At 33.9% G+C, this 13,703-nt stretch overlaps 1 protein-coding gene across 1 annotated transcript; it reads right to left on the bottom strand.

The window, feature by feature from the left end:
* Window positions 1-2,702: 2,702 nt before the first annotated feature.
* On the bottom strand, window positions 2,703-9,045 carry LOC107484373 (preprotein translocase subunit SCY2, chloroplastic). The gene is made up of 12 exons (XM_016104967.3): window positions 8,718-9,045; window positions 8,288-8,376; window positions 7,846-7,925; window positions 7,633-7,722; window positions 7,145-7,236; window positions 5,669-5,752; window positions 5,012-5,162; window positions 4,569-4,685; window positions 4,351-4,480; window positions 3,764-3,887; window positions 3,560-3,666; window positions 2,703-3,204 (listed from the first exon to the last, which is right to left on the bottom strand). Exons 1-12 carry the CDS (start codon window positions 9,007-9,009, stop codon window positions 3,115-3,117), a joined length of 1,446 nt encoding a protein of 481 aa, XP_015960453.3. The 5' UTR covers window positions 9,010-9,045; the 3' UTR covers window positions 2,703-3,114.
* Window positions 9,046-13,703: the final 4,658 nt, after the last annotated feature.

Genomic DNA, 13,703 nt, shown 5'->3' with positions numbered 1-13,703 from the left:
TCGATATTCGCCTAATAAGTGTTTTTTCTGTGTCTAGCCCATTTTAATAAAAAATAAAAAAATGTCAAACATATTTAGATACACTTAAATACTATTACGTGTCAGCGTGTTAATTCTTATTCTTAACATGTATTTTTGAAATGAGCTTTTAAAAATAATTATATTATGAATTATTAAAACAAAAGATATTTTTACTAATTTATATAATTAAAAATATTAAAACTAATTAGAAAATTAATTTATATTTTAATATCAATAAATACTATAATATCATTATAGTTTATCTAAAAAATACTTTATATTTTATATACATGTCATTTTCCTATGTCTTATAAGAATTTTAAATTCGTGTGTCCATGTGTCCCATCTCGTGTCGTGTCCTATATCCATGTCAGTGTCCGTGGATCATAGGTGTCTTCTTATGTGTCAAAGTTAAAAAAATTCAATTAAAATAAAAATAAAAAATTTTTCTCTAGACATGCTTAGACAACCTAAATATCATCACTTGTGAGTGTGTCCAACCTTATTTTTAACATGTATTTTTTAAATAAATTTAGAAATATTATTATTTGATTAAAATAAAACATTAAAAATAATTAAAAAATTACTTTATGTTTTAATATTAATAAAATATTATTAAAATTTATCTGAAAAATACTTCATATTTTATATATATACGTGTTCCCATGCCTTATAAAATTTTAAAATCCGTATGTCGACATGTCCTGTGTCATATCATATCCCGTGTCCGTGTCAGTGTATCATAGATTCAAAACAATTTGATAGGTAAAATATATATAATTTTTTATAATTTGGATTGGATCGGTTTCTATCCAATCCATGCTATGGTACACACTAACCATATGACTATAATGGTCCTTGCTATAATTATGAACCTCAATCCCATATTCAAATAATTTTCATCCTCGACATTGTCCTCAAAGTTAGGAAGAGTTGAGCAAGAGATGAATTCTATCATTGAGGATACTTCTGCAACAACCAATGACCTCGATGATCTTTTTGAACCTTCCGTTGGATGTAAAATTGATGTTGAGAAGGAACATGCACAACTTTCAAAACACACTTTCAGCAATGAAGATGATACAAATGAAGTTGGTAACCAAGAAGTGGAGGTTATCAAAGAAAAACTAAAGGAAGTAAAAATCACATTCACAAATCCTTTAATACTTTCTTACTAAGTCACCATCCAACACACTATTTGAATGGGTAACTCTTTCTACTAGGTACTTTCTCAGCCCACATCAATATACTTTATTAGAAACGGATAGTCAACTTCGAGATATTTGTGAATTGAAGAGTAAAGAAGAGTCAAATATTAGTTGACAACAAGAACCAAGGCTCATGGTGGAAGAAATGTTAAGATTTGAGATCCGGAGGTAGTATAAGGCTCAAATTAAGGAATCTCGAACAAGGATTTAGAGCTTAAAGGAGAATTCAAAATTGTTGTCATCTAAATAGAAGCATGAAAATTAACAAAAAAGTGAATAAAAGTTGGGATCCTAAGATATAAAAGCATGAAAATCAACAAAAAAGTGAATAAAAGTTGGGATCCTAAGATATAAAGCTGTGTTAAGACGGAAGACTAAAAATGAGAGACCGAGACGGTAAAACAAAAACTAAAAAATAGACTAAATTAAGTCTATTATGTTTTGATGTAAAATATAACAAATTGAATTACATCTCAATATTATATTTAGTTTAAGATAAATATGAACATTAACAGGTAAATTTAAAAAGTTAAATAAAAATATTTTTGAGAAGATATATTAAAATTTTAGTATCCGTCCTCAAAAATTTTAATCCTATGTATTTAATAAAATAAAATTTTAGTTCCAATCTCTCACCACCAAATATAATACTACGTTCCAATCCCACTCTCTATAAGCAGTCCCACTCTCTTTAAGCAAACACCACCTAATGAAATTACATCAATCTTACTCTATAAAACATAAACAATTCGCTAAGTTATCGTGCCCACGTGTCGAACACATTTTGAACATTATACTTATCGACACTCATCCACGTTGCATGTCTACTATGTCCAACCTTGTTCTTAATAAAAAGATAAAATTTTTCTCAAAACTCGCTTGGAGACACCTAAAAAAATTCTTAATATGTATTATTAAAATAAATTTAGTAATATATATTATTATTTATTAAAATAAAAAATATTTTAAATGATTTATATAATTAAAAGATATTAAATATTAATTTATACGTTACTATTAATAAAATATCAAAATATTACAATTTATCTAAAAAATACTTTATATTTTATACATTTGTGTCCTCGTATCTTATACGATTTTAAAATTCGTGTCCGCACGTGCTCCGTCGTTTCATGTCCCGTTTCTATATTAGTATCCGTGCATCATATCTTACTCCACCAAAATCCTCGTTTTTTGTTCTTTTTGATTTAGGATAGGCAACAAAATGAATTAATAACCCAACTCCCATTCTTTAGGTTTCGGTCTATTCCACTAAACTTTATGCCACAGTAATTAAGGAGTGCCAATAGACATGTATAATGTGCATTATAGGTACAATAATGCAAAAGACGGAAGTATTAGAAGGTATTTTCCTTTTTTGGAAAGGTATCTCTTTCATGTTTAGTTTAAGCATACAGAGATGCGAAATGCTACTTAGTCAAGCGAAAAGGCCTCACATGGCATTTCATCCAGTTGTAAGAGTAAATTACCTTCAAATGTAGTAAGACATGCCTCCCAATTAGTATTCTAAAATATATTGCTACTAGTATACTTCCCTGTACAAAGTTCAGCTGCAGCAGCAGCAACTATATTAGCCACGGTTTCGCAGCAAACAAACTTTTTCACACAGTATATTAAATAAATTAAAAAGAGAGAAAAAAAAAGGCGTTTGAATCAGCTACTGCCACTTATCAACTTTTAGTCGCAGCATTTAGCACCTTGTATGCTACTTGACCTCACGGTATGATCCACAAGCTATACTTGTATAACTCAGAAATACAAGCTTCCTGGAAATTCATACGACTTACCAACAGAGAGCGAAGGATTATCCTCGAGGTATTAAATAGAATGGTGCAGAAGTATGACAGCATGGCCTTTAGAGATGCTATACGCCATAACGTTTCAAAGCATTGCTTAAGCTTGGCATCACATTATATGCTTGATATGATCTTCTAAGTTCGATAAGGGAACCAACCTGAAGCAGCAAAAGGGACTAGTTAATCAAACTGTAGAATAGAACATACCGGTCACATCAACAAAGCACGTGTTTCAAATTGTTGAAACTTTCAATATTAGATTAGAAGTGTAATGGCGAATAAACGCTGTTATTTGTAGTAGAGGAAGAGTTCAAAGGATCCTAGTGACATGCATGGGAGATGACTCACCACGTAACAGTAAAGAAATAGTGCACCTAAATTTAAATTACCCAAAAAGAAATAACAATTCAAGCCAGATTAAGCAGGCACAAATTTGTTTCTTGGTTGTATACTGATGAGTTTGCATTCCAGGTACAATAAAAGTACAAGTAAATGCACCCTTCTTGTACTTACAATAATTAGAACTGAGGTAAAACCAATAGCAAATCCAGCATTGATGCGCCGTAAATGGTGATCAAGAATAGTAGATGTAGTGGCCAATACACTTAACAGCAGTCCCCCTGCAAAAGTTCCACAAGATAGGAGACCAAAATCTAACAATATTAAGAGTGGATTAAACTAACGAAAAATGTCAAGTCTTTCTAATCAATGACAGACCCCAAAATCGTGTGGATGCCTGAATCTTTATTAGGTATTCTATAGTAGCCTTTCCAGGCTTTATGTTTGGTATTCTTGCACCCATCTTATTTAAGTAATCAGCAATTTCCTTTGGCAGGTTAGCCTGTGACAAAGAACAATAAAATGTTATAAGACAGATGGAATCCATTCTAATAATCATAACATATTATGACACAGTTAAATGACACCTCAAACTAAGAGATCAACAAATTAAGACAACAACAACAACATGAATAACCAAAGTCTTACCACTAGACTGCTAATACACATTACTAAATTGCATTGAAAATGTCATAACTGGAATAAGTAGTAGACTAGTGGCACAAGACATTCCATAGTTTGAGACCTTCAACAGATAATTTGAAAAAACTCATTTTAGTAATCCAAGGAAATTGAAGAGCTGACTTTTCTCTTAATGTTATAATTTCGGACTGGAATCTGCTTTATACACGGCATATCTATAAACTTTTCACTGTATTTTATTATTTTCATAAAACTTAAGTTTATATCAACAAGAAACTACTGAAAATGCAAACGGAAACTCATATCAGCAAAAAGAAACTTACAATATCAAATATATTGAATAGGAAGACAAAAAGAGCATATATTGAATAGTAAACCCATGGCTCAGCACCAACAGAATTTTCAGGGTTCAATATCTCCTTTACGTGCTCCCAGAAACGTGATTGAAGCAGACTATAAATAAAAGCTATATTAGAGAATGCAAAGCAAAAGCAAGATTTAACCTGCAATGTTGTCAAGCTAAAAAAGAGCGTGCACAGACCTGGCTAGAATACTTGGAAATGCTAAGAGGTAAGAGGTAGTAAGAACAGGTTGCATTCCAGATGGATTAATATTGAAAGGAATATACGGTTCGACTTCAGTAATTGGTGATTGCTCCCTGTTCAACATAGTAAGAAATGAAAAGTCAATTATACATCAGTACACTCAAGTATCAGTTAATCCTTCAGAATGACATAAGTATATATGAAATTAATTCTACAAAATAAATTAGTCCAATACTCCAATATACTGTCAATACCTATGCCAATGAAGGTACAACAGAAGACAATAAAATAGTCATTTTCTCAACTAGAGGAATGGAACAACTTTCCCCATTAATAATCAACCATATAAAAATTGAGAAAAATTTTAAGTGATGAATATCAGAACTCCAAAATCATGATTATCTAGACTTTTCAGGTGCAGCAAAGTTTCAACCATTACCTTGCAGCAGAAGCAAGTTTGAAACCATAGTACTGAAGCTTTACTTTCCTGCAACTTTCAGTTACCACAACTGCCCACATAGTAACTATGGTGAAAATACCCAACACTGCAAGCAGATATTGGCACCAAGTCACACCACCCAGACCATTCACTGCAATATCAAGAGATATTACTCAAAAAGATAGTGTTTATTCCATGATATTTAATTAACTAGATATAAAAATTATATCACATCCGTAAAACATCAACACAAGGTACTACAGGCTAAACTGAATTCCAGTTTAAACAAATTCCACATTACAAGTTACAACTGATATCTTAAACTCTTTTGGTCCTCATTATCAGTTAGTGGTAAAACATTCATCCAAAATTATCTATTTATCATCCTTTTGGTCATTTTTCTTTTCTTTTTTGTTTATTCTTTAGAGATAGCCATGATGATACATTCTTCTAGGCACCTGATATATATAACTTTGAATCCAATGAGCTGTAGCTCAAATGGAACTTCCCCTAATCCCAGTGATAAGGGGATCGTTAGCTTTCAGTCAAGGTTTTATCCCCAATTTACCGGAGCTCCACAACAAAATTTAAGCTTGACAACTAGAAAAACACAAAGGAACAAAATATCAAAGCTTTGATTTGCATCTTGTCATGTACCGGAAAGCTGAGTGATCATTTTGTGTAGTGTCTCCACGTAACCCGTGAGTATTCCCACACATATGATGAGAGATGAACCTTGACCTGAAGAAAGCAGTCTCAGTCACAGCAAGAATCAATTGAATGATAAAGTAGAGATCTATTGAACATAACTAAAGGAATAACCAAAATCTGCACATCCTTTCATTAGTTTGGTAAAGAAACAAAATGGTGATCTGAAACAGAATGGCTAAATTAACACTGCTGAATTGATTACTATTTATGAACTTATATGCTGAACAACACAACTAATCAGCAATTCAAGAATTTCTACAATTTTATGTGTAACAAACTAGCAAGATGACTATGAAAAGGGATAAATAAGGTATTGTAAATAATAAAGTTTGTGACAGAATTATGTTAGGGACTTGGGTATTATGGGTGCTCAAAGTCCCACATCAAGTAGTATGGGATGCTTGATGTTGTATATAAGGAGAGTGGTTCTTCCCCCTTAACAACTAGCTTTTAAGGTGTGGTTTTCCACTTTCCTTAGATACTTAACAAATTACCAACAACAAAATAGTATTGTCCCACTAAGTAGGGATGACTACATGGATCAAACAATGCCTCGATCATATACTAGGAATCATGTATAGTCAAACCATTGGAACATTAACCTTTTTAATGATTGCAAAATCTAACTATTAGACTCCTTAAGATCTTTCTCTCCTTTTTGGGGTTTCTGCAGCACGGGCTTCTTCCACTCACAACCAAATGACAAGCAATATTCTACCATCTTTTCCACAGGAAATACCATCCACCCCTTCAATCTCTTAAATTTAAAGGCTTTGATAAAAACTGATTTTTAAACTACAATTTGAGGGGATGGCAAAAGTTGACTGAAAAAGGTAGGCTGCCATCAGTTTGTAACAATTTTCTCTTTTCAATCCAATTTAGTAAAACAAACTACTAGCATTTCACCTGGGGTGATTGGATACCGTGTAACATCTAACTAGCACTGAATTCAACCAAAAGAATGGCAATTATAGCATACAAGTATCTTTCAATTACACAAAAAAGTTACAATGGCTTATGATTGGAGGTCACAACCAGCATCCTGTACAAATTATATGTAGCCCTCTGGGGTGAGTAATCATTAACTATTATATACACAAATATTTATAAGAGAAAAGAAAGAAGGGGAAAGAAGGGGGGGATAAAACCTACCACAAAAATTGCAAACAGGAGAAAAACTACAAAAGTGCATGATTAACAAGTTGTTTGCTGTCATGTAGGGATTGAGATCTAAATGACTCAACTAATAAGAAAACTCGATTGAATAGCAAATAACTCATGTTAGTTTCTACAAGCACATAGTTGATGCAATTAATAAATTTTCCCGTCATTTGCTCCAGACTCTGGTCATCCTTTGAATTCTAGCTTAGACAACTCCAACCAAGGAATCTAAAGTAACAGCTTCAAGGTAAGAAAGAATACCAAATCCAGATTCTGATATAGTGTCACAGATCCATGTAATAGTCATTGCACCGCAAACCAACAAACAGGTTGTCACCAATACATGTTTGACGCTGCAATGATAAACATGTTTAAGAAAGAAATATATCTAATCCGTCCGGCATAATTTGAGTTTAGAAAAAATGTAGTTACACCATCGTTATGATTGTGTAAAATGGCAAACCAGTAAAGAGACTGAGATATTGTAAAGCATTCAATAATGAATAAAACTGAATTTTGAAACCAATCTAATAATGCAATATGGCCCATGGCAAGCACCACATATGTGCACTAATGATTAAAAATGTTTAGAGATACAGAGAGGAATCAAAATTCAAAATACTTGGAAAATAATCTAATTAGCCTTACTTATGATATCAACTTGAAAGGAAAACACTGATGATTGAATTCTTTGTACAATGATTGAAATTGAAATATAGCTTGGAAAATTATTCTTCTATACATATTACCATTGGCTGGCGGCATAGATTGAATATGGAAGCGAGTGGCAAGATATTATAAAAGCTTCCAAAATTGCAAAGCCAAATGACATCCACCATCTGAAATGTGTATAACATTTCGTATTTGAAAGTTAATAGATCATGAAGAATATTAAGAGAATAAGAAAAAATTGTGTAGCAAGAAATTATCTCACTGCTCAAGATGGATAAATAGGCACACACATATAACTCTTAATCTTCTCGTGTCCATCCAAACCTTCTTTGCGGAGCTTTACTAGAGAAGGAATAACATGACACAGTACCTGGACAGCATTATCTTGTATATAAATATGATTCATACGAGGCCAAAACTCAGAAATGAGGTGAAAAAAGTGTACTTGCTATAGCATATAAAAGAAAAATGCAGCATCTGATCAACTTCAATTCTATTTACAATCAAGTACTTCCAAGAAGTAGTAATAGTAATAACAGAAATAACTATCTTTTATAAGATACTAATCTATAAATCAAATATTTCTTCAATTAGAAACTATCGAGAGAAACTTCTTCAAAGGTCTACTTTGTGTGAAAAGATGAACATCACGAGTTTCATGCAGAATACTACCGTGATGGTGCAAAATAGCAAAATTCCAAACACTAAAAAGACACGAAAGGAGCACTATACCTGCATAATAATAGACGCAAATATCTGGGGACTAATTCCAAGCTGGAAAAGAGATAACTTGAGCTCGTAGGAGAAGTCGCCAAGTTCATCTGTCATAAGCTACATGAATAACCATTCACACGCCATAAACTAAGCGAAAAAGAAATAATCTAATCATGAAATCCGCCTAACAATAAACCGTAAAAAAGTAGTTTGGAAATGTTCCTTTTTAATCGGAAATGGACATGCTGTTGATTTCACCCAGATACTGTTTTCTTTACAATCCATTCATCCAATTAAGCTAGGTTGTTTTCAATACTTTTAAGATGGAATATCATCAAAATGCAAATAAGCACCTTAACTAGCCTCGATTTTGCAAATAGCCAGAAAGTAAACAGAACGAAACCAATCGTGTTTGTTTCTTATTATAACATTGAAGAATGCATCTTACCAACACTTCCAGAGGCAAAGCTAAGGAAGTCTTGCGGTATCAACCTTCTGTCAAATCCAGGAAGAGGAATGAAATAACCAATACGACTAACCACAATCAGCACGGCAGTCACGAACAATCTCCTCCTTATCTCGCTCTTGAAGAACGATTCCGCAGCATCGTTGATCACAGAACTGAACCGCACGAAGTTCAAAAACTTGTTTTTGAATGTTTTTCGTCTGAAAGGTGGGGTTCTACAATCGTCACCACCAGGAGCAGCAACAATTGCTTCCCCGTCGTTGCCGCTATGCATTGGAATAATTTCCTTATTCAAAAGCTCGTCGACATAACGGGAAAATGTGTTGTATTGAGGTGAAACCGAGGTCCATTGCAGCGTATACGAAAACATTGGATGCGGTGAGCTTGTCTTACTGTGCACATAGAAAAATCAAGCTGTATAAGAAGATACCATACAGAATTGCGCTTCACTTTAACCTTTCTAATTGCGTTTCTAGAGGAGAATTATACTAACCCGGAAGTTTGACGTTGGGTTTTGTAAAGAAGCTGTCTGGATGGAAGTGATTTTGGGATGAGAATCGCGTTGCTACCTCCATGGGTGGACTTATTTCCGAAAAATGCATGGGCAAGTTGGGAGAGTATTGAAAGAGAGATGGATGGATTACGAAACCCTCAACGAGTTGCCTTGATCCTCTGTTACGAGGACTAAAGTTACCCGATGTCTCAATGTGTTGTTACTGTGTCACGTCACCGGCAAACGGAGGCTCCTGGTGCTGCCTGCAGCAACTTGCGAGAAGAAGAGAAGAGGATGAGGATTAACGAGGCCGTGCGGCTGCATGCGATTCTGGTTCTGAGAAGATGTGAGGAGATGAGAGACGAGGGTCTGACTCTAACAAGAAATGAGATGAGGATATATAACATTCCTTCGTGAGACCCGGAAGCTAAACCCTAGCGTTTGTGGTGATGGTGAGGTATTGAGACGCAGAGGAAAATTAAGAAATTGAAATTATTTATTGGCTTAAAAGTTAATATTAAATTTTAATTTTTATCTCCAAAATTTTAGTATTTTTATAAATTAAAAATATAAGAAACTAAAATTTTAAAAAAAAATTAAAATTTTAATAATATTTTATATCTAAAATATCTTTTTAATTAATTAATTTTAATTTTATTTTTTATATAATTTAAATTAGAATTTTATTTTTATTTTAGTTTTTATCTTTCATTTTATACCAAACACAATATTAAGATTTATTTTGGTTTCTGTCCTTCAATTTCTATCTTTCAGTCTCTATCTCTCTTTCAAACACCATCTAACTACAAATTGATGTCGAAAAATTTTCCGTCCTTGCAAAATTTAACCAAAACCCTAATCTTATAATACTTACTCAATTTATTCTAAGAAACATTACCCTATCCCACCAAAACCGTAATTTTCACTTTCCAAATTTTAACCATCTTTCTTCCCCACATTTTGACTGACCAGCCACACTTTAAAAATCTCTTACTGGCAGCGCTGCAACTTTCACCTGCCACGGTGGTCATGCGTGCTCCTCCCTCTTTTACGGTAGGAATCAGAGTCGTCCCTCCTTGTCATTCATCCTTCTGACGTAACCGAAACCACAATCAGCAACCCACGATGGTCTTTATGATGCCATCCTTCGCTCTCTCCCCAGTCAGATGTCGTCGCCACAGAGGAGCTCCTAGGCGCCATTGCTGCACCACCAAGCATCCGCAATTGGCGTCACTCTCTGCCACACCAGACACGAGGTTGTCTGCCTGAGCTTCTTTGTGCCGCCGCTGGTTTCGGGTAAATGCCCCCTAATGCCGTCGTTTTCACCACCTGATCGCTGCTTCAAAAGGTTAGTTGTTGGCTAGTTAGTTATTTGATGAATAGCTGCTCATGCAATGGATTTGGTTGATTCAACTGGGTGTGCTGCTTTGGTACAAAGGTGTAAGTTTGAATTTTTGGACTAATGTGAAAGAAAACAAAATGTGGTTGTTGCTGATTTCCTGGTTTTTTACCGGTTTTCTTTATATATTTTTTAATTTTGGTTTCATTTGGCCAGGCATTTAGTTAGGCGATACGAATGTTCGAATGAGACGTTTTTTAAATTTGTTGACCTAGTGAATGCTTATTTAAAATAAGATGGATGGTTATATTACCACGTATACGGATGGTTGGGTTTCATTCAATAAATTAATGCTTGTTTCAATTGAGTGATAGATCTTTTGCTTGTATTAGTTTATGAATTTGTGGGTTACGATTGGTTTACTACGCATTTCACCCCTTAATTACGTCCAATTTTTTAAAATTGTGTGAAATGAACATGTAAAGACAATTTCTTGTCTTTTAAGTGGTTACATTTTTTTAGCCTAAAATATTATTTGAAACTAATTATAGTTAATCTAGAGAAAACCTATATCTAGATATTTTCTAAATTTGGATGGGTTTTTTTAATTTAAAAAAAAAAGAATATGCTACTCCGCCAGACTTTTCATTAATTGGTAACTTAGCTTATAACTGTGGATGTTCAATTTTAATTTCTTATAAAATGGATAATTATTTTACCACGCATACAGATGGTTGGGTTTCATGCAATATATTAATGTTTGTTTCGGTTGAGTAATTAATCTTTTTCTTGTATTACTTTATGGATTTGTGAGTAACCGTTGGTTTATTGAGCACTTCACCACATGGTTACTTCCGGTTATGTGAAAATGTATGACATTAACTTGTAAAAGTAATTTCTTGTCTTGTAATCATTATTGATTGAAATTAATTATAGTTGATCTAGAGACAACCTATATCTGATGTTTCTAAATTTGGGTTCTGTTTTGTTAATTTAGAAAAAAAGAAAATATAAAACTCAGCCTGGCATTTCATGAATTGGTAACTTAGGTTATGACTGTGGATGTTCGATTGAGTTGTTATGTGTATTATTTGAAATAATGTCATTCCCCTAACTGATTTGAGTTGAGTGCATTGTTGGTTAAAACATTATTTAATAGTGCTAGTATTGACTTTGGCTGTTGATGCGTGAGAATTTTATAATCTTTTTCCCTCATTTTCTAGTTATTTTTTATTATATTTTATTAAATTTTATTATATTTTAGTGCAAAAATTATCTTTGGATGCTACTTTGAGTTGTTTTGGTGTTTTTATGATTTCAAGTGAAATTCGAGTGAATTTGGCAGAGTTTTGTACGAAAACAAAGGAAGAAAGTAGATGCTGTCAACCCTAACCTCCTAGCACTCCAACGAGCATAAATTGAGCTACAGAGGTCCCATTGATGCGATTTTAATGGTGCTGGAAAGCCAACTTTCAGAGCTTTCCAACGATATATGATAGTTTGTACTTTTTTTTCTGGAATCACTGCCAAATCGGACGTTAAACGCCGAGCCTAGTGTTTAGCATCCAAGAAAGTAAAGATAGAATCAGCGCCAGAACTTTCCTCCCCAGGGTGCCAAACACCCAACCTAGCGTTTAGCGCCAGCAGGGGATGCGAGCCTGCCCCCCTTAGGATTTATTATTTTATTTTATTTTCAGAATAAAATTAGGTTAGTATTTAAGGAGATGCACCCTTTCTAGGGCATCATATCTTCTTCCTTTGGCACGTTTTTCAGAGCCTTGTTTTCTCTATAAGTCATGAGCAACTAAACCTGCTGGTTAAGGTTAGGAGCTTTGTTTATTTCTATGGATTAGAACTATTATTCTTCTATTTTAATTTATATCTGATTCAATTCTAAGGATTGTTTTCGTTCTTAATCTTATGAACTGGGTGGTACAAGAGTATGACCTTTTTCTACATGAGTTCTTGTGATTCTCGAGAGATTTATCTCACTTGAACTATAGCTTGAAAATAAATTCATCTTAAATTGCTAATTGCATGAACTAATTTGGATATGTGACATATAATTCTGTTAGTCTTGGTAATTACGGTTTTCATGGCGCTAAACTAGTTTTCTGAACTTCACCATCTAATCGGAATTAAGTGACCACGAGAGTGGCGGTTGATGAAAGTTAAAGGAGGCTAAATCACTAAGAAATTAGGGTTTAGACGTTTAAAATTTGCCATAAAATGAATCATTCATTGTTAGGATAGTTGGTAAGATATTTTAATCCGGAAAAAGTAAACATCTCCAAAACCTTAACTGTTTTCACCGTTAATCCATCTTGATTGTATTTGCTTCTAATGGATATTTCATTCGTTGACAGAAACTGGTATAGACATGTTGTTCACCATGCTATATGAATGGTTTGATCATCCACTTGGAAAAAAATAATGGCAATGTGAAGCTGGCTGAAATCGACGCTATCGGGTTCGAATTCATGAAGCGGATCCCATACTGGCCAGTGAGGCAGAGTATAATGGTTCAACTAGCAAAGGCATGCAACGTGGATACAAGCACACTGAAAGTGGATGTTGGCAACATCCGCATTAATCCCGAGTTGATCGGGAGGACTTTAGGCATACCCTCTGCTGGTGAGTTACCCTTGTTTATTAATTAGCCGTTGTTGTACATGTTTGTTTGGTTTTTTTTTATCTATCCTAACGGTTATGGTATATCCTTGGGTGTTTCAATAATTTAGGCGATGAATTTCCCAAACTCGAAGAGAAAAATGCTGCCCATATGGCAATCAAAGCACGATTCCAAAAAAAAAAAAACCACACAACTACGCGACTTCATCTACGGATGCCTCATGGAGACCGAGGCAGAACGGATGGATTTCAGACCACACTTCATCTTGGTAGTCCTAAAAATATTTTTATGCCCAACAAGTCAACAAATAATATCGTCGTGGCACATACCCCCGATTTTAGATGTCCCGGACCCCAGCAAATTCAATTGGCCATTGAAGGCATTCAAGTGGTTGGGAAAGGCGGTAGCAAAATACAAAACAATAAAGCATGAAACCTGTGGTGGCTGCATGTTCACCTTATTGGTATGTTAGATTGTTAAACTGCTACTATATCCAACTTACTG

The sequence above is a fragment of the Arachis duranensis genome, chromosome 4, assembly GCF_000817695.3.
Source record: "Arachis duranensis cultivar V14167 chromosome 4, aradu.V14167.gnm2.J7QH, whole genome shotgun sequence".
Lineage (NCBI taxonomy): Eukaryota > Viridiplantae > Streptophyta > Magnoliopsida > Fabales > Fabaceae > Arachis > Arachis duranensis.
This window is presented reverse-complemented; position numbering and strand designations above follow the sequence as displayed.

Bases quoted from the DNA above. Each gene is read 5' to 3' on its own strand.
- LOC107484373 (XM_016104967.3), bottom strand. From the start codon at position 9,009: ATGCATAGCGGCAACGACGGGGAAGCAATTGTTGCTGCTCCTGGTGGT. The intron at 7,926-8,287 runs GTATAGTGCTCC...AATGCTGTCCAG, and splicing joins TTGCGTCTATTATTATGCAG to GTACTGTGTCATGTTATTCC. The intron at 5,753-7,144 runs GTATTCTTTCTT...TGCTTTCTTCAG, and splicing joins TATATCAGAATCTGGATTTG to GTCAAGGTTCATCTCTCATC.